Consider the following 19,286-nt stretch of genomic DNA (forward strand, 5'->3'; position numbering starts at 1 on the left):
GACAAGGAGGTTCAGAGAGGGTGACACCCGAGGTCGCCCACGGCAAGTCAGTGGTCTCAACAGGATTTGAACCCAGACCTGCCCAACTCCCAACCCAAGGCTACCAGGCCTCACCCTGATCCCTTGCTCCCCCAGCCCCACCAACCCCAGCTTGCCCTGACTCACCAGACCCCGGGGGGCGGCACAGGGAACACAAGTACCCCCACATGCCCCTCGCACCCACCCGGCTGCTGGCTCCGATGCTCCCAGCTCTCTGAGCCCAGGCCTGGGGCCAGGGCTGGGATGAAACTGGGGATTACCCCCACAGCGTGCGTCAGCAGCTTCTGTCCCATTGTCCAGCCAGGCACGGCCACCGGGCCTTCGCCTCAGTTGTCAATCTCGCCCCTCACACCAGCCCCCTGGCCCCTCTATGGACCTGTACCCCACCCTACACCGAGAGCTGGGAGCTACTCCCGAGGACATCAGGGACCAGGCGCAGGTTGGCAGGATCCCAGAATGCTAGGGACCTCCCCCCTTCTCTCCAAAATGCCCCCTGCCCACTCTCAGCCGCCATGGAAGGCAGGAATGTGCTGAGCTCTGGGAAATACCTTCCAGGCCTGGCAGCCACCAAGGGTTGGGGTGTGGCCAGGACCCCGCCAGAACCCTTCTCCTGGGAAGGGTAGAAGGAACAGCATGATGAGGGCTGCTGACGGGCCTGAGACCCTCACCCCAGTGCTTTTTCTCTTTCTCTCTCTCTCATTGATTCATTCAACCATTCATCTGTTCATTTATTCATTCAATAAACACTCATGAGCCCTTGGTGGCAACCCCTTTGCTGGGCATTGGCAACACTGCCAGACCTAAATTTACTTTGGAGGGTAGGCTCAGGGAAGGATTTCTGGAAGACATGACATCGAAGTTAGACTGGTTGGTTGAGAAGGAGGGAGCCAGGTAAAAGTGCAGAAGAGGCTTCCAGGGACAGGGACAAATGCAGGCAAAGTACCAGAAGGGAGAAAGGGAGCAGGCTTTAACCAAGGTCAGAAGTCCGTGAGCACCTGGTCTTGTGTCCAACCCTGTGCTGGACGGTACCGAGGACACAGTGTGACTTAGATAGCCCGGGCCTGCTTTCACAGAGTTCACAGTCCAACAGGGAGATAGATCCAGAACGGCCAGGATTGTGATGAGAGAGTCACAGGCAGAAAGGTCAGGGCCTTGATGGGGGAGCCCAGGAAAGGTGCCTGCTCCAGCCTTAGCAAGGGAGGTCAGAGAAGTCTTCCTGGAGGGGGAGACATGTGAACTGAGACTAGAAGACCCACAAGAACTAGGCAAGAGGAGAGGGAGACCAGTTTTATGGGCAGAGGGACCAGCCTGTGCAGGGGACCTGAATTCAGACAGCACTCAGCACATGTGAAATTTCTAGAAGTTGAGAACCATGTCCTTTAAAAAAAAAAAAAAAAAAAAAAATATATATATATATATATATATATATATATATAATTTATTTATTCATGAGAGACGCAGAGACACAGGCGGAGGGAGAAGCAGGCTCCATGCAGGGAGCCCGATGTGGGACTCGATCCCGGATCCCAGGACCATGACCGGAGCTGAAGGCAGCTGCCCAACCACTGAGCCACCCGGGCATCCCGAGAACTGTGTCCTTGTTCATGGCTGTGTCCCCATGGCCCAAACATCCCCTTTCCTTATATCTGCTCCTCATTTATACATTTATTCAGCAGTATTCACAGACACTTCTGTATCCATCCCTGGGCTGGGTAGTGCTGAGGACACAGCAGTCACCATGATTCGGGCCTCATGAGACTCACAGTTGGGGGCTGGGGTATGGGGGCAGACGTTCAAGAAGTGATCGGTGACATGAGTGTACAATTCACACTGAGCTAAGCAGTACGAGGGACAGATCTAGGTCTGTGAGAGGGGCCTGGCTCTCTGGTACTATCACAAAGGGCAGGGGGGGCTTCCTGGAGGAAGTGACATTTGAGCTGGCACCTGAAAGATACATAGGCGTCGTGCACGGCTGCTCAGCCAGTGGATCAGTGAGAGTGGGTTTCAGGTAGAGGGCGTTTCTCAAAGGGGCCCCTTGAGAACTCAGTGAATGTGAAAGAGTGTGGGGAAGCAGAGGGGAGGCCCGTGGTCAGCCAGAGGAGGACCCGAGACTTGTCCTAAGGGCCTTGCAGGCTTTGTGCGTGCTATTCTGTCCCTGTCTGCATCTGGAGCACAGATACCCTGAGACTGGGAGCAAGCATTCGGCCTTTGGCCTTGTCAGCTCGAAGTGTTTTGTGGTTGCCCTTCAGCCGGTGAAGGAAGCTTCTTTTCCTAGTTGGCTGTGTTTTGTCACGAAGGGTGTGTCTCTCCCTGTGTCTCTCTACCTCTCTGTTCCTCTCTTTGTCTCTGTCCTCATTCCTTGTCTCTGTCTCTCCCCACACGTCTCTCTGTCTCTCTCTTTGTCTCTCTCTGTGTCTCTTGCTTTCTCTCACTTGAGGGGGTGTGGCCATGGGAAGTTGAGTTCAGGGGGTGGTACCAGTGTCCCGGTTCCGGCCAAGGTCACCTCAGTAAACACAGGACATCCTGTGGGGCTGGGGAAGGAGGTGGAAGCTTATCCTCAGGGACCACCCTCTCCAACCCACCCTGAGCCAAGTGGCAGCCGGGTCCCCAGCAGTGCAGCCAGTATGTCCCTCGCTCCCATCCTCTCTGCTGGCTCCTGCCTCCCACCTCCCCACTAAGCTCCAGCCACAGGCCCAGCAATGGGGGATGCCTTCTCCTGGGTGTGCCCCCTCCCAACCCCTCATACCCACTGTGTCCCTATCTGGCCTTAGCGTCAGCCCCAGAGCTGCTTGTCCTCCCAGCCACCATTCCAGGGCAATCCCACTGTCCCCCTGAGTCGCCCAGTCAGAGCGCTGGGCCTCACCCTAGGTCCCTGCCCCATCAAGGCTCATCCACCCCAGAGCCTGTCCTCTTGCATTGCTAAGCGCCTCTCCCTTTCTTCCCCACCACCCTGCCATGGGTGCAACGCCCCTTCCCAGCTTCCCCCTCAGGGCTCCCAGCCTTTAGGGTCACCTCTGCACCACCACATCGACGAGGCAGTCCAGGGGATTCCTTCACCTGGTGACTAGCACCCTAGCAGTAAAGTATCCCTCCCAGGGCCCCTTGTGTGCTGGTGCCCGCAGACCCCTCAAGCCCCATCACTCACCTCACTGCTCCTGCCTCTTTCTAGCCAAACCCGGAGCTTCCAGATCCCTGAAAACATTGTAGGGTCCCTCACAGTCCTAGCCCTCACCTGTGCTGTTCCTTCCACCTAGAACACTCCCCTTCCCTGGGACAACAGCCCTGCGAGGTGGGCACTGTTACTGTTCCAGTTTACAGATGAGCTCCCTGAGGCCCAGAGAAGTGAAGTCCCCTGCCCTGGGTCACACAGCCACAGAATGGCAAAGCCGAGGCTCAAATGCAGGCGGCCTGGCTTTCAAGCACAGCCTCTGCTCAGTGGCTTATTGTGTCGATAATAACGACTAAGCATCGTTAGATTCTACACGGGACAGCACTGGGATCGTAGGTGCTCAGTAAAATGTTCATTAAATGTTCGAACGGGGCAGGGGTAGGTGAGCCTCGGAAGGGACAGAGCTCAGATCTCGGAGGACTGAGATAAATCCTGAGGCCCCGGAGCAGAGGAGAGAACGATCGGGTTTGCCTTTTACAGAGGGCCAGGCACACAGTAGTTACTCATAAATCTTTGCTGAATGAGAGAAGGAATGAAGGAGGGAGGGAGGAAGGGAGGGAGGAGGACGAGGATAGCCCTCCCAGGTGCCCAAGGAGGGAAATGTGTGTGTCATGGGGGGGGGTGTCCCTGTGGATGCCCCTGGAGGGGAGCTAGGCTGGGGAGTTTCCAGAAGGGAACACACAGAGGCTCTGTGAAAAGCCGTAGCCGCGCCAGGGCTGGCGGCTCCGCTAGGAATGGTGTGGGCCCTGGAATCTGCTGGCTGAGGTAGTGTGGCCTCTTGGGGTTGAGCCGAGGGCGGAGGGGCGCGCTAGAACCAGGGAGCCTGCACAATCATCTGGGGGTCAGACATGGGGAGCCTGGGGTAGGTCCTCAGGCATGAGCTGCTCATAAACCTGAAGGCACCAGAGGGAAGGGAATAGCGCTGATCTAGCCCATATGGTGCTTTTATGCAAAAGGCATGCCCCTTCCCCAAGGCACTTGACCTCCATCTGCTGGGAAACTGTTGTAGCAAATATGTAAATGAACGGTGCCTGAAATATGCACGGTAGCCCCTTAGATAGGGAGTCTGTGTGCAGTGCACAACCTGTGCAACTGTCTGCGGAGGCTCTGGGGAGAGGGGGCATCGCTGAGCGAGCAGGCACAGGGGCAGATGGGAGCATCGTCGACAGATGGGTAGGCTGTCTGCACCAGTATGTATCACAGATTATTTCCCCGATTTGGCACCCAGAGACATCAGAAACAGGCTCCCAGAGTGTTGTAAACAGAGGGCAGTGCTGGCCCCACACGGGGACTCCCTGACCCCCCCACCCCCACCCCAGGGCAGATTTCAAGGAAATGTGAGGCAGCGGCATCTCAGACCCCCAGACTGAGCACCAGGGGGCATTGCTGAGCTCAGCACCCAAACTCCCGAGGTCTGGGTCTGGGTCAAAACCGAGTCTGAGTCCCACTGCCCAGAGCTGGGAGTCACCAGGTGTTGGAGTCCGGCCCCCGGAGGACCCTCGGCCTCCGCACCGGCTCCGCTCGGGCCACCCCCGCTCCCCCGGGGCCGCCTCTTCCACTTCCAGAAATGGGCACGACTTCCTCTTCTGCTCCAGGAAGCTCGGCTCTGCCCGCCCCTTCCCGGCCCGAGGGCCGCCGCAGCCGCCCGCCTCCCCCCGGTTCCACCCCAGCCTCAGCCTCCCGGGAGCTTCCGGCCGGAGGGGCGGCCCCGGGGCCCAGCGATTTTGGTGCTCTGGGGCCGGCGACCTCCGCGATCGAGGCCCAGCTGGGCCCCGGGCCGCCGTCCGGCCCTCTGCCCCTCCCCGGCCCCCGCCCCCGCCCCCGCCGCGCCCCTCCCCCGCCCGCACCGGGCGCTGCCCTGCCCCCACGCCGCCAGGAAGGACGCCGCCTGGGTCCCGTGCCAGGCCTCTGAGTGTGCGGCCCCTCCCAGCCGGGCCAGGAATGCGGCTGGACGGCGGGGGCGGCGCAGACACCCGGCGCTCGGGCCAGCCCTATCGCACAAGCAGTCTGGCAGGTGGCCTCGGCCCGGCCTGGGTTTCTTCTAGAAGGAAAAGCAGGACCGCCGGCCTGGCGGTCAAGCCGCCACTAAGCCCGGTGGCTTTATTTCAGAGTCACCCTCCAAGGTGCCCTATCCCCTGCTCAAAGACAGATGTGAGATCCCGAGTGGATTTTTTTTTTTTTTAACTTGCTGGAGTCTCGTTATCTTTCCCCATTTTCCTGGAGAGCGGCTCTCCGTGTTCTTTGGAGAGGCTCCATCCAGCCTCCACCTTTGGGCTTTTATTTCTGGCTCATTCTGAAAGCTCCCTTTTGCCCACCCCCCCCCCCCCCCCCCACAACCCGCTCCAAGACACACAGGTACACTCCAACCAAGGAAGGACACGACTTCAAGGGGCCCAGGTTCCTCCACTGCCACCACCACCACCATTATGTACACAAACAGGTGCATCAGGGAAACTTGGCTGGGTATGTTCTGGAGAGTTTTCTAGAGGGCCAGTTACCAGAGCTAATTGATCTGCTTATCAAACCAATAAAGCAGTAAAGTTCACCATTTGAAACCCACCTCCACACGTGATGACCTCTCAGAGCTTCAGGGCTGTAAAGTGAGGATAGTAATAATGCCCACCTTGTTCAGCAGATGGGAAGAGTTAACACACGTCCAGTGCTAAGCACTGTGCCAGGTACACACAGTCCACGCTCACTAAACGTTGGGGGACATCATGATACCCTTGCCTTAGCCCAGAGACAAAGCACACAGACTTGAAATTTCCCAGGACTGGTTTTAATTTCCATAAAATGGTGCGGTCTCTTCCCACATCAGGGAAAGAGTATCCCAGGCTATAACCCCTGGGGATTCAGTCCAGCACAGGGCCCGGTCCAAATCACATTCCAGCCACCAGGCCCTGTGATCCCATCCCAAGGGCCAATCCCAGACTCCCCTCATTAGTCCTAGACAAGAGGACAGAGGTGAAGTTGCTCAGGACTGGATTCTGTCTCTCCAAAGCCCCTCTCTCTGCTCTAAGGAAGCCAGCTGCGTCTTTCCAAGGAGAGTTGGTCCAGCCACCAGGCTCAGTTTGGACACCAGACCACCATCCCAGTTGTGGGGGTCAGCGCCCTGGACCCGGTGGCCGCTCCAGTGCCTGTGTGCCCACCAACACGTCCAGGAGGTAGTCCAGCTCAGCCTCATCCAGTTCCAGAGCTTCCTCCTTGCCAGGCCCATCCTCAGGGCCAGGTTTGAGGCCCTCGGAGGCTGGTGCCCAAAGTTCACTGTCATACATAGAGGTGTCGATGTCCTCAAACAGACCCTCAAGCTCATCGTCCAGCAGACAGCCAGTGGCTGGGCCCAGCAGGTCCAAGGCACCCAGGCTGGGTGGGGATCCCCCAGTGGGGCGGCCGCTCGGTGGCCCCTCGTCCACCAAGGGCTGGGGGGCCTGGCTCAGGCCCTCTATATGGCTGAGGTCCTCCAGAAGGCTGGCCATGGAGGCTGAGAGGGCAGCATCTGAGCTGGCCAGCAGATTGTCAGCCACACAAGGGGCCGCAGGCGGGCTGGGCACAGGTGGCAAGGTGGGTTCAGGTGCCATGGATGCCTGGATGCGTCGCAGCGTGTTCACTACCAGTACCAGGTGCCGCAGGTCCGGCTCACTCTGCCGCAGGCTGTGGTGGAGCTTGAGCACGGAAAGGTCCAAGAGGGAACTGGAGGCCACGGCCGGGGGGGCCTGTGCCACTGCTGGGAGGCTGGGATCCAGCCACCAGGAGTCCACTGCCAGGGCTTCCTTCTCCCGCTCCTCCTCCCGCTTGCGCTTCAGACCTTTGCTCAGCATCATCTGCAGGGAGGGAGGAGTCATTCAGTTATGGAAAGTCAATGTTAAGTTAAAAACCCTGTCTCTGATAACTTATGTCTGGTGTGATCTTGAGCAGGCCATTTAATTTATTGAACCTGTGCTTTCTTAGGGAAACCTGAAGATATGAGTGATCATAGTATCTACCTCATGGAGTTGTTTTATAGAGTAAATGTAATAACGTACAAAAAAGCACTTACAACAGTGCCTAGTACATTGCAACGATTCTTATTAACAAATACTCTTAATAGCTATTATTATGTATTTCTCAGTGAACCATGTGAAATGCCCAAAATTCAATCTTCTTTTAAACTCATGAAAGCAGCTGTTCTACATAGTTCCATCTGACACTGTCTACTACCCATCAGACAAATAAATAAATAAATACAGGAAATGTAGAGGCGTGCTAGGAAATATTCAAAGGTTCTGGGGAGTGGTCAGGGAAGGCTCCTCCGAGGTGACATTTTAGCTGACCCTTCCTCAAGCAGGAGGAGCCACCCACAGAAGGACCAGGGGAAAGCGCTCCGGGAAGAGAGAACAACAAGGGCAAAGAAAGACCTGGAGGCTGGATGAGCATGAACTGAAAAAACAAAACAAAACAAAACAAAATAAAACACCAGTGTTGTCAGCGCAGAGTGACACGGAAGGGGACCGGGTTTGGAGAGCAAGCAGAGGCAAGGAGTTTGGATTTTACTGTGAGTGTCATTGAAGGATTTTGAGCAGGGAACAGGGTGGTGTTGTGAACTGATTAGATTTCCAGAAGATCCCCCTCTCGGCTGCTTTCGAGTTAGATGACGGCGAAAGGAAGGGAAACGGGGAAGAGCGCGGTCCTGAGCTCCATTCAGAGGCCACCGCGCTCTGGGGCGGGTGATGGTGGGGGCCTGGAGTGGAAGGTGGAGGGCAGTGGACATGGAAAGAAGTTGGTTGCTTCCGGATTTCTTTGGGAGGCAGAGTAGACATGGCTCGCTGGGAAATCCTGACCGGCACCGGGGGGTCACCAAGAGAACTTTGAGGACCCACACTCTCCCCGGGATAGGGGCCCCTGGAGTTCTGGACGCCAGGCCCAACTTACTTTCTTGAGCCTGGAAGCTTGAAGGCTCCAATCCCTGGGCCCTTGCCCAACAGGACCTTAAAAGCGACTCCTCACACTTCTCAAAACGGTCCTCGCCTCCTTCCCCGAAGACCCGCGAGTCCAGAACCGCAGGAATTCAGGCGCCCCCCTCCCGGACTCCGCCCCCCCCGTCCCGGCGCCCCCTAGCGGCGCCAGAACGGCTTTCCCCGGGGATTCCGGCCCCTCGGACCCCGGGATCCTCGACACGGCCCCATGTCCTGGCTGTCGTTCCTGCCCGCAGCGCAGGGCCGTGCGGGCCGGGAACCCCGAGGGCTGTTCTGCCCTCTCGGCCTGTGCTCGCTTCCGGCAGGCAGTGGAGGCGGCTCCTCCCGAAGCGGCGGCGGCGGCGGGGGCGGGTGAGTCACGCAGCCGGAGCCAGAGAGCCGGCGCCTCCGCCCCCTTCCCGGGCTGCGGCGTGATTCACCCAGCCTGGCCGGGCGACACTCGGGGGCCCGTGCATCTCGATCCCGGGCAGCCCCGGCGCGCACCGGCCGGACCCGGGGATCGAACCTGCCAAACGACCCCCTCGCGGGTTTCCCTTCTCGCCTCGGCCCCCTTCACTTCATTTACATACCTAGCTCACCCGCTGCCAATCAGAACGAAGAGGGATCCACGCGCAGCCAATCAGGGAGCGGCGACGGCAGCATCGCTCGCTCGCTCTCCTTCGGCAGCCGGCGCCCGGGTCGGTAGACGCAGTTCTGACTCCGGCGCACGACTCCAGGCTCCTGACTCCCCTTAACTACCGCCCACTCCCGCGGTGGCCCCGCCCTCGGCCCGCGATTGGCCTTGGGCGGTGATGGGCGGGGCCTGGAGAAGGAAGGTTCGAAGGGAGGGGAGGGTGGCTTCAGGGCGCATGCCTGGCGACTGTGTAAGGAGCCGAGGCCAGGTGGGGTGGCTGTGTTCACTGCGGGGCAGTGGCTGGGAGGGGTTTTTTCCTTCTCAAGGTGTGAGCCCCTCACACCTGCCCGTACGTTTGCCAAACCCAGCAATTGAGCAACTTACAGACCCAGTCCTAACAGAGGTCTGCACTCTAAGCCAGATAAGCATGGGTTCAAATTCTGACCACTTACTCAACGTGCGATCTAGGGAAAAAAAAAATCCTTGGACCTCTCTGAGCCACACACAAACTCTGTTAAATGGACAGCTTCTTGCCTACCTCTTGAGAGTCGGGAAAATTAAAATTAAAATTAAAATAAGGTTGTGTCTTTAAGAGCACCATAGCGCACTGAGCAAATGCTGAGCAGTTGGACTCAATGGTGGTTACAGGAGGGGGAGGAGGAGCCGGTGGGGATAGGAATAGAGCCACTGGAGTCACATCCTGGGCTCCATTCCCTAAGTAGCTGTGTGACCTTGGGCAAGTATTTTAATCCCAAAGGTCTCAGTTTCCTCACCTTTTTAAAATGAGAGTATTTTGAGGATTAAAAAGAATAATCACACAGGGGCCCGAGGCAGGCTCAGTCGAGGAGCATGTGACTCTTGACCTCTAAGTTATGAGTTCAAGGCCCCGCGCTGGGGGCAGAGATTTTTTTTTTTTCTTTTTTTTTTTTTTTAAAGATTTTATTTATTTACTCATGAGAGACACACAGAGAGAGGCAGAGACACAGGCAGAGGGGAGAGGCAGGCTCCCTGGTGGGAGCCCAAACAAGATTCAATTCTAGATCCCAGGATCATGACCTGAAGCAAAGGCAGATAGATGCTCAACCGCTGACCCACCCAGGCGTCCCAGGTGTAGACATTTCATAAAAATAAGATCTAAAAGAAAAAAAGAGGGGCATGTGGGTGGCTCAGGTCATGATCCTAGGGTTCTGGGATCAAGTCCCACATCTGGCTCCCTACTCAGCAGGGAGTCTGCTTCTCCATCTCCCTCTACCCCTCCCCCTTGCTCATGCTCTCTCTCAAATAAATAAAAAGATAAAAGAAAAAAATAATCCCACAAAGTGCTCAGAATGGTGCACAACATGTCCTTTTGTTGGTAGTAATAGCTGTTGTGGTTATAGCACAGGTGCTTAGTTCAAGGCAGGACACCTGGGGTCGGGTATGGGTAGACAGGAAGTTAACGCTTGTCTGGTAAACTGACAAGGGACTTAGCTTCTCCAAGTAGCTCATTTGCTAACTCTTCTGGAATTGTGGGAAGAACTGTTGTGAATAGAGTTCCTGGCCAAAGTAAGCTCTAGAAAATGCTAACTAAACTAGTTGATTCAGGTAGCAATTATCAATGGATGTTCAAACCTTAGGGTGAAAGGTTAACCGGATCTTGGCAGGCTCCCACACATACCTCTACTAGGATTACTTACAAACTGCAAAGGGGGAAATATTCTTTTATGATGTGGAGATGTGATGCTCACCACCTTAACCATGTAATAAAACTCTACATCCACAATAATGGGACACCCTGACACTGGGTGCCACCTGACATGATGCATTAGGAAGTACATGACATTCCCTATGGAGTCTCCCTGTTAACTTTCACAAACTGAATCTCATGGAGCCTCTAGACCTAATCTTCAGCTTACAGGAAACAGAGAGGAACAAATTTTACAGGAACACAAATACAGAATGTGGGACATCTGCAAGCACAACTAGGCTGTTCCACCAAAAATTCAATTTTGAGAAAACAGAGAAAGGGACTGGTGGGGTTGGTGGTGGAGAATTTTCCAGAATGAAAGTTACTATATGATTTCTTTATTACAACCAAATAAGCATAGGAACTCTTACTAAATCCTGATTTGGGAAGTGGGGGGGGGGGTAGCTACATGCCCCCCCCATGTTTAATATATGGTTAAAATTTTTCATAATAAAAACAGAGTAAAATGCTAATTAGAACCAGGCCCCTGCCAGGCAAATTCACAGAATTTTCTCCCTAACCTATCTTCATGAGCTGGGGGAAAAAAGGTGGCTCTGAGTCTCCAAGTGGCTTGCTCCGGATCACATGCTGGAGAGCTCACAGGAGTCTCAGGAGCTTGATTAACATGTATTTATTGAGCATCTACTGTATTCTAGGCACCATCGTAGACACTAGGGGTACAGTACTGGATAAGCCTCACACGGTCTCTCTGTTCATGGATCAGGAGAGGGGTAAGCAGAGGAAAGAAGTGTGAAAACATAAACACTCACGGATGGAACACCTTCTGTGTGCCAGGCACTCTGGCAGGTATTGATGATAGGGCAGCAATATTATAGACAAAAATCCCTGGTGTGAGGAGGTGGACCATACACTTTATAATAAAGAAATAATTTAGTATCTTAGAAGGTGACCAGTGAAAAGGAAAGGAATAAAGCAGAGCAGGAGAGGAAAGTGTGTGTGGTGTGCGGTGTCTGTAGACAGGGTGCTGGTGCTGGTGCTGGTAGAAAGTTCCCTGAGGAGGTGACATTGAGTAGACCCGGTGAAATGAGAGAGGTAGTAAAGCTCTGGAAGAAGAATCTTCCAGCCAGAGGGCAGGGCCAAAGCAAAGGCCGCGAAGCCCGAGCGGGCCGGGAGCGGGGCCAGTGTCCCCGGACTGCAGGCTGCCTGGCGGGGTCGGAGAAGCTTTCAGGCCGTTTAGAGCCCTCCGCGGAACGTTAGGTTTTTATTCCGAGCGGGACGAGACCCTGCGAGATGAATGAGGAAGAAGAGAATTTCGGTCTCCGTTCAGTGCCTTGAAGAAAACAATATAGGGACGGAGACTAGGGAGGCCTGTGCCAGGGTGGTCCAGGGGAGCGTCCCTGAGGAGGTGACCCCGGAGCTGAGACCAGAAAGCGCAGAAGGAGCCAGGAATTCAAAGGGCTGGGGGAAGGGAAAGGGAGAGAGCTCAGGCCTTGGGAAATGAAACCAGAAGCCAGCCGGCGTGCCCGGCAGGCCCGGGGAGGAGCCTCCGCCCGCGGGGAAGGGGGAGGGGCGCGCCCGCCCCCGGCCGGCCGCCGCACCCGGCCTCTGGGGAGCCAGCAGGCGCCGGGCCGGCTCCCGCCGCCGCCGCCGCCGCCCGCGGGGCGTTCTGCCGCGCCGCCAGCTCCGGGGGGAGGGGCAGGTGGGCGGGGCCTGCCGCGGCCACGCCCCCGAGGCGGCCGCGCCCCATCCCACCAGCCGCCCCCGCCCCCGCCCTCGCCGCGGGCGGGAGGCGGGCGGTTTGGGGAGGGTGGACTCTGCCCTCCGACAGACCCGGTCACTGTGCGGGCCAGGCCTCTCCACTTCTCTCAGTTCTTCAACCCGGCAAGAGCTGGGCCTCTCCGAGCCTCAGTTTATCTGGAAAGTGGGGGTGCTCCTTAAGCTGCCCCCCACTGTGCTACTAGCAAGCTACAGGATGCCTTTTCACTCGGTTATCTGTGGGGCAAAGAGGGCCTGTTAAAAGGTGAGTGAGGTCTCATCCCTCCTCTGCTCAGCAGCCTTCCATGGATTCATCTCATCCGGTAAGGCTCAGTCCTTCCTGTGGGACACCCATAAGACCCTACATCTCATTCACCTCGTCTCCTAGGATGCCCCCTTCCTGTACACTCTGCTCCCCTTCCTGTACACTGACCTCTCAGGGTCCAGCAAACACTCCACTTGTGCTCCGACCTCAGGGCCTTTGCACTCACTGTTACCTCTGCCAGGATTATTCCTCTACAGACTGACGTTGACTCATTTCTCACCTCCTTCAGGTCTTTACTCAAATGTCACCTTGTCAGTGAGGCCTTCTTTGGCCATCTCATTTAAGTAGCAACACCCCCATCCATCACTTTTCTGCTTTCTTTTTCGGTATAGCATTTATCAGATTGCATATTTTACTTATTTTTGTGTCTATTTCAGCCTTCCCCCACTACGATGCTGTATGAGAGCAAGAGCTGTGTGTTTTATTCCCACGCCTGGAAGAGGACTAGGCCCATAGTAGGAACTTAATACATTCGAGTGACAATTGGAATCCTTGGGGTACATCAGGTCCTCCTTTTCGTGGCTTATGCAATTGCTCAGTGAGGCAGGTATTACTGCAGGCTTAAGGTTGGGACATGCTGGTGTGTCTGAAGAACTGTAGAGAATGGTATAAGCTGGAGCACAGGAGTGGTGGGGTGGGGGTTGGTGTGAGGATGAATTCAGAGAGGTAAAAGGGAGAGAGTTGAGGGTTGTGAAGTCAGGAGTTCATTTTTTCAACAATAGCAAAAATAATTGTTTTTGAGTGCACACCCGTACTGAGCATAGTTCTAGGCACTGGGCATACAGCTAGGCTAAGACCAGCAAAACTCCTCCCTCTCAGAGTTGCTAATAGACCAGGAGGCTAGTCATAAATAGGTAATAAATAACTTGAGATAGGATAACTGCTACTAAGAAAATCAGAGTGTGGTGTGTGTGTGTGGGGTGCACCTGGACATGTTGAGATACTCAGGGTAGGGAAGGCCACTCTGAGAAGGGGGCATTTGATTTGGTGAAGCTATAGGGGAAATGTCCTCTGGGCCACTAACAAGTGCAAAGGCCCTGGGGCAGATGAACTTGGGGTCAAATGAGACCAATGTGACTGGAGGTGAGGCAGAGTGGGAGATTAAATTGCAAAGTTAGGAGCAAGGTTATGTCTTACAGGCCCTGGTGAAGTTGGGGTTTTGAAGTCAGAGACTTTTAAGTAGGGATAAGACATAATCCAATGGGCATCCATATTGAAACATATGCACCTTGAGGTTCTCATGACCGTCTCTTCTGCTTGGCACCCATCTGTCAGCTACCCCAGGGCTTTTAGACTTTGACGCAAAGCCCCTCTCAGGGCAAGAATCTTGGCTTTGGACCTGAAAGCACAGGCAAAAATCCCCCTTTCCTGGCCTGTGGACTCCACCCTGGCATGGTTCCTCTTTGCAGACCTTCCAGAAAAAGTCCCTAATGCTGTGTAAACTCACCTGCTAAGGCTTCAAAGGTCTCTGCAGAGACTTAGCCAGTGCAGGGATGTATCACATTGCATCTCCCTGGGCCTCCCTCTTTTCTCCACTCACCAGCCTGGGCTTGTACCTCCCAAGTAAATCCTTAGCACTGTAACTTCTGTCTGGTCAACATTTTTCTAGAAAAGTTTACTTTTTTAAAAAATAGTTTTAAATTTTTTTTTCTTGAGAGACAGCAAGCATAAGCCAGGGGAGTGGCAGAGGGAGAGGCAGGCCCCCTGCTCAGCAGGGTGCTCAACATGGAGCTCCATCCCAGGACTCTGAAATTCTGACCTGAGGCAAAGGCAGACGCTTAATTGAGCCACCCAGGGGCCCTTAGAAAGCTCTCTTAATGCTGGCTATCTCTGAGCCTTTTTAAAATTTTTTTAAATATTTTATTTATTCAAGAGAGACACAGAGAAGAGCAGAGATACAGGCAGAGGGAGAAGCAGGCTTCTTGCAGGGTCTCCAGGATCACGCCCTGGGCTGAAGGCGGTGCTAAACCGCTGGGCCACCAGGGATGCCCTGAGCCTTTTTTTTCCACTAGGGGCTCTAGCAATACATTACATACAATGAAAGGAATGACTTTTTAAGTGCTAAAAGTGACCTATCTTTTTGGTTAATGCATGGGACTGTTTCTCCCTCCTGTGTGCATCCACGTGGCTAGGGACTCTAAGTTTGCCAAGAAGAAAAAACAAATAGTGAAGAACCAGTCTCTGGAGGACAACTTAAGAGTCCTAACTCCCTGGTCCTTGTTTTTCTTGCAGTGTGACCCAGAGCAACGATTTGGCCCCTGAGCTTGAGGTTCCTCCCATGTAAAACCAGGTAACAAATATTATCACGAAGATTAAGTGACTTAATTAAAACAAAGTGGATAGAATAGTACTCTTAAAAGGACTCAGCAAATATTATGTTTAATAATATGCCTGCCCTCACTTCGGCAGGTAAAGGGTACAGGTGTCCAGGGAGCTTACCAGGTCCCTCCCACTGACCCAATGAAAGTTTAGAAACTTTTAGGCAACACCACCCCTCCCAAAATACTTTTATTAAAAAAAAAAAAGTAATTACAAACAACCAAAAAAACAAAAACAAAACCCACCACAAAACCCGCCTTTCTTTTAAATAACGCGGCATGGAGCGGTTTGGTTTCCACCCTATTGCACGTGGTCCGGCCTGGTTATGAATCAGGAGACTGCTGGGACTGGGGTCTTGCCAAAGAGGTGGGGGCTTGACCTTTGGGGGGAGGAGGCCAGCCCCTCCTGCTCCCTTGAGGTGCAAGAGGCAAAATCTGAGTTCCCATAGCAACCAGGCAGCATATCCCAGTCATCATCTGTCAGGCCCAGCTTTATCTTCCCTGAGGCCCCAGTGGTCACAAGGGGAGTAGGAACTGGAAGGAAGGGCAGAAGAGATGTGGGAAGTGGGAAATCAGACTCCCTGAAACAGAGTCGCGTTAAGGCATTTGGAACAGATAAATTACTTCAGGAAAACCCACCTTCACAGAAGGTTGTGGTAACCAGACACACACACATGCAAGATGGTTTGTGGAACCCTGAAATGGGATGAAAGGAGGCCAGAGTCACGGTGTAGAGCCCCCACCAACACACACACACACACACACACACACACACGGAGTTGCATCCAGGAATCCAGCCCACTGAGGCTAGGATGAGGAAAAGAGCCCCCCAGTCAAAGTTTCAGGACCCCAGAATGATTTCCATAATGTGATCTAGTTCATTCCACTCCCAGGACCCTGGGGCACAGAAGAGGTTGTGAGGAGGCTCTGGTGGGGCCGGTGCAGGCTCCTTCTCCACTGCAGATGTGTCAATGTCCAGAAAGAAGTCATCCAGACCAGAGTCCCCCAGGTACCGGGAGCTCAGGGCTTCTAAGAAGACTGGATCAGGCTGGGGCAGCACTTCGTTCTGGGGGCCTGGAGGAGCCACTGGATTCTGAGGGGGCTCTGTCTCGTCCATGGACGTCTCCAGTTCCCTGAGAATAGAGCCGATGGTGGCTGACAGGGAGAAGTCCTCTTCGCCCAAGAAGAGGGGCTCAGGGGGCAAGGCAGGTGCTGGAGCCAGGCAGAGCGCGGCCTGGAGCTGCTGGAGGGTATTGTGGATGAGGACATGCCTGCGTAGGCTGGGTGCTCGGGGGCCCAGGCTTCTCTGGACTTTGTCTAAGGAGATTCGAAGCAGGGCTTGCTGGTAGCTCCTCAGGCCTGCTGGACCCCAGTCCCATTTCTCATCCTCCTCTTCCTCCTCTAAATCTGAGTGTTTCCTCTTCAAGCCTCCTACCATGATGCCCTGTAGAGATAAGTGGGGGCAAGTCAGACGCAGCGGGGCTAGTACAAATCCCAAATCTATAAAATGGGCATAATGTGAATCCTGTAGGGCTGCAGAGGAGATTAAAAGGACTAGAAGAAAATGATGAAGAGAACAAGATCTGGACTGAAACATAGCTGGGTTGCCTGTGTGGTGGTGAACAGTGAATTTGCCTCCTTGGGACTCAATTACCTCATCTCCAAGACAAGGATCCCGATTCAAGTCACAAAGCTGTTCTTTCTACAATACTCCTCTCCTCCAAAGTGTCACACAGGACAGGTGTGGAGTACGTGGACCTGGACTGGAGGCAGGGAAACCTGGGTTTGAATTCTGCCCTTGACACTGCTCCCCTGCTTGATCTTTGTAAGTTACAGACATCACCTCTCTGGGTCTGTTTCCTTCGGTAAAATGAGGATTGTAAAAATTCTCCCCGTATTCTCAAGGAGATCCCACGTGTAATATGCACGGGGCCCATCTACAGTTAACCTTAACCAACATATTCATTCAATATTTTTTTTTCATTCAATATTTTTATCGATTAACTGCCTATTATACTCCAGTCACCTGGAGCCCTGTAGGACATGTATTTGTCCAGACTCTTTTCACAGGGAGGATATTTCTTCTCTGTAAAAAAAAGATTTTATTTATTTGAGAGAGCGAGCGCGGGGGATGGGGAGAGAGGGGTTGAGAGAAGCAGACTCCCCGTAGACCGCGGAGCTGGAACCAGGGCTCCATCCCAGGACCGAGATCCTGACCTGAGCCGAAGTCACTTAACGGACTGAGCCACTCGGGCGCTTCAGGGAGGCTATTTCTTCCCTTGTCCCGTTCCTAACCGACTGGAAGCACTCCCAAGAGCCTCCCTCCTCTCTACCGCTCCTTCCGCTTCCCCCAAAGCGCGCCCCATAGGAAAACTTGCTAAAACTCGACTCACGCCAGGCTCCGCCCCCCTCCACGGATCTCCATTCAGCATCCCGGCCCGCAACCATTTAGCCCAGGGGCTTCTGGGAAATGTGGGCCCAGAGCCGCCCGGCACGTGCGGTGACACGGAGCGTGCACTACAATCCCCAGAGGGCTCCGCACGCCACAGGGCGGACTCTCCCCCGCCCTCCCTCAGGGCATGCGCACAAGGGCCCGGGGCAGGTGGGGGAAGGGAACCCGGACGTCCAGCTGCCCGGCGCTTGCCGAGCCCCGCCCTCCGCTGCCTCCAGGGCGGCGGGTCTAAGCTCCACGCCCGGAGCGCCCCTCCCCCACTCCAGTCTTCGGCCCTAAGACTGCTTTCTCCCGGTCCTTCGAACCCCAAGAAGGCCCTAGATTCTTCCCCCAAACTGCTCTCGGGTCCAGAGACCCAAGGCCCCAACACGTCGCTCAAGAACTACAAGTGCTCTCCGACCTACTCCGTTCGGGGGACTAATTTTGATACCTTCACCCGTCCACTTTCCCCTATTCTCCCGTCTTTCAAACGCCTTTCGACTTCACCTCCAAACTCTCCCTCTGACTCTAAGACCTGAACGCGGGACTCTCAGCACCTCCTCTCCGCCACTGCGCCTCCCTCACCCAGATCCCTTGCACGTAGTTCTCTCGCTTTTCCAAAGGTCCGGGATCCCAGCCCCAACCCCTCACCCTTTTTCCAGAGCACTCGAGCCCCGAATTCAACCCGCCCGGGGGACCCGAATTGTCCTAATCTTCAGATTTCCTGCCCCAGAAGTTCCTTCCTTGGCTCTCTCGCTTCTCCAAACACCCTGGGTCCCAGCTTCAAAGTCCCTCCACTTGAAGATACTGCCCCCAACAACTTCGCCTTCAGGCCAGGATCTCGAATTCAGTCTCCAGCCCCCAAACCCCACCTACCCTCTCAGTCACCCTCATCTGCACCCCCCCGACCCACGCCCAGACCCCGCCCTCACAACTCTCGGGGGCGCGTCTCCACCTCCCCTAAGCCAAGGCGAATCTCAAGCCGGGTGGCCCTTCTCTCTCTCTCTCTCACCTTAGCCACCAGGTTCGCAACGACCAAGTCCCGGACCGACCGCAGCACCACCAGGGCTGAGTAGCAGCCTCGCTCACCTCCCCAGGGCCTCTCGGTCTGGCCTCCGGCCCACCCAGCCCCGCCCCGGACCCGAACCGCGAGCCGCGATTGGCTGGAGTCCTGCCCGCCGCGGGGCGAGGATTGGCTGGGCGGAGCCACCGGCCGGTCGCCAGGAGACGCCCGCCCCGCCCTCCCCTTTCCTTCCACCCGGGACCTTTTAAAGGATTCCGACCGGCCCGGGGGGGCGGGGCCTCGTCTCTAGGGCGGAGGGCGGCGAGGACGTCAGAGCCGCTTCCTTCTCCGCAGTCACGGTCCTCGCTCCAAAACCGTCAGCCTTCTCCCTGCGATCCCTTTAGAGCAGCTGAGGACCCCCGTCCGAGGGCGAGGCTGCTTGGCACGCCCCTCCCCTCCCCGCTGGCGGAGGCCGCGCCCCCGGGGCTCCGAGGGCGGACGCTGCGGGGCGGAGGATGACGCAGCTCAAGACCAGCCAATAGCTCGGCGCGGCCTACGTTGCCTGGGCGATCGCAGCCGGGTTCCCGTCTTCCTGCCCCCCCAACAGTTTGCCCCGCGGCCTCTTTCTTCAGCCTCAGGACTTCGCCGCACGTCCTGCGGTCGTCTCTCCTGCCGCCTCCCCTCCCACCCCCGGCGCCCCATCCTTCGTCGCTCAGGAGGGATGGCACCTCCACGGCTGGGAACTCGTTCCTTGCTCGCCACTGCCCTGGGGACAAAGTCCCAGCTCCTCCCTTTTTCCACAAAGCCCTTCACGGTCTGGCCTGATGCACACTCCTCCTCGCTCCTCGCCTCCTGCGAGGCGGCCCCAGTGATTGAGTTTCCATTTTTCCAAAATGACTTCGAGGGCCCGCCACCACCGTAAACCCTGAGATTTTTGTCTGTTTTCTTCCCTGCCTTATCCCCAGTGTTTTAGGTACCATAGCAAGTCCTCAAA

At 55.5% G+C, this 19,286-nt stretch overlaps 2 protein-coding genes and 1 long non-coding RNA gene across 8 annotated transcripts; 1 reads left to right on the forward strand and 2 right to left on the reverse strand.

Moving 5' to 3' along the window:
- Positions 1-5,965: 5,965 nt before the first annotated feature.
- SERTAD1 (SERTA domain containing 1) lies at positions 5,966-8,901 on the reverse strand. 2 transcript variants are annotated; one of them, XM_026010018.2, is made up of 2 exons: positions 8,730-8,901; positions 5,966-7,029 (listed from the first exon to the last, which is right to left on the reverse strand). In XM_026010018.2, the coding sequence occupies exon 2, from the start codon at positions 7,027-7,029 to the stop codon at positions 6,313-6,315; it is 717 nt and encodes a 238-aa protein (XP_025865803.1). In that variant the 5' UTR covers positions 8,730-8,901; the 3' UTR covers positions 5,966-6,312. The 2 variants fall into 2 exon arrangements, with proteins under 2 accessions (XP_025865803.1, XP_025865804.1); XM_026010019.2 differs by lacking the exon at positions 8,730-8,901 and adding an exon at positions 8,117-8,254.
- Positions 8,902-12,289: 3,388 nt separating this feature from the next.
- LOC140598269 (uncharacterized) lies at positions 12,290-15,886 on the forward strand. Of its 3 annotated transcripts, none has more exons than XR_012000519.1 (4): positions 12,290-12,538; positions 12,918-13,087; positions 14,773-14,830; positions 15,752-15,886. It is a non-coding gene; the product is annotated as an uncharacterized lncRNA (long non-coding RNA). The 3 variants fall into 3 exon arrangements; XR_012000518.1 differs by having other exon boundaries at positions 12,290-12,480; XR_012000520.1 differs by having other exon boundaries at positions 12,290-12,480; positions 12,918-13,083.
- SERTAD3 (SERTA domain containing 3) lies at positions 14,889-18,777 on the reverse strand. Of its 3 annotated transcripts, none has more exons than XM_026010017.2 (2): positions 18,555-18,777; positions 14,889-16,302 (listed from the first exon to the last, which is right to left on the reverse strand). In XM_026010017.2, exon 2 carries the CDS (start codon positions 16,294-16,296, stop codon positions 15,700-15,702), a length of 597 nt encoding a protein of 198 aa, XP_025865802.1. In that variant the 5' UTR covers positions 16,297-16,302; positions 18,555-18,777; the 3' UTR covers positions 14,889-15,699. The 3 variants fall into 3 exon arrangements, with proteins under 3 accessions (XP_025865802.1, XP_025865799.1, XP_072608993.1); XM_026010014.2 differs by lacking the exon at positions 18,555-18,777 and adding an exon at positions 18,302-18,526; XM_072752892.1 differs by lacking the exon at positions 18,555-18,777 and adding an exon at positions 16,513-16,618.
- Between the last annotated feature and the right edge of the window lie 509 nt (positions 18,778-19,286).

This window comes from Vulpes vulpes, chromosome 1, assembly GCF_048418805.1.
Source record: "Vulpes vulpes isolate BD-2025 chromosome 1, VulVul3, whole genome shotgun sequence".
In the NCBI taxonomy this organism is placed as follows: Eukaryota; Metazoa; Chordata; class Mammalia; order Carnivora; family Canidae; genus Vulpes; species Vulpes vulpes.

Bases quoted from the DNA above. Each gene is read 5' to 3' on its own strand.
- SERTAD3 (XM_026010017.2), bottom strand. From the start codon at position 16,296: ATGGTAGGAGGCTTGAAGAGGAAACACTCAGATTTAGAGGAGGAAGAG.
- SERTAD1 (XM_026010018.2), bottom strand. From the start codon at position 7,029: ATGATGCTGAGCAAAGGTCTGAAGCGCAAGCGGGAGGAGGAGCGGGAG.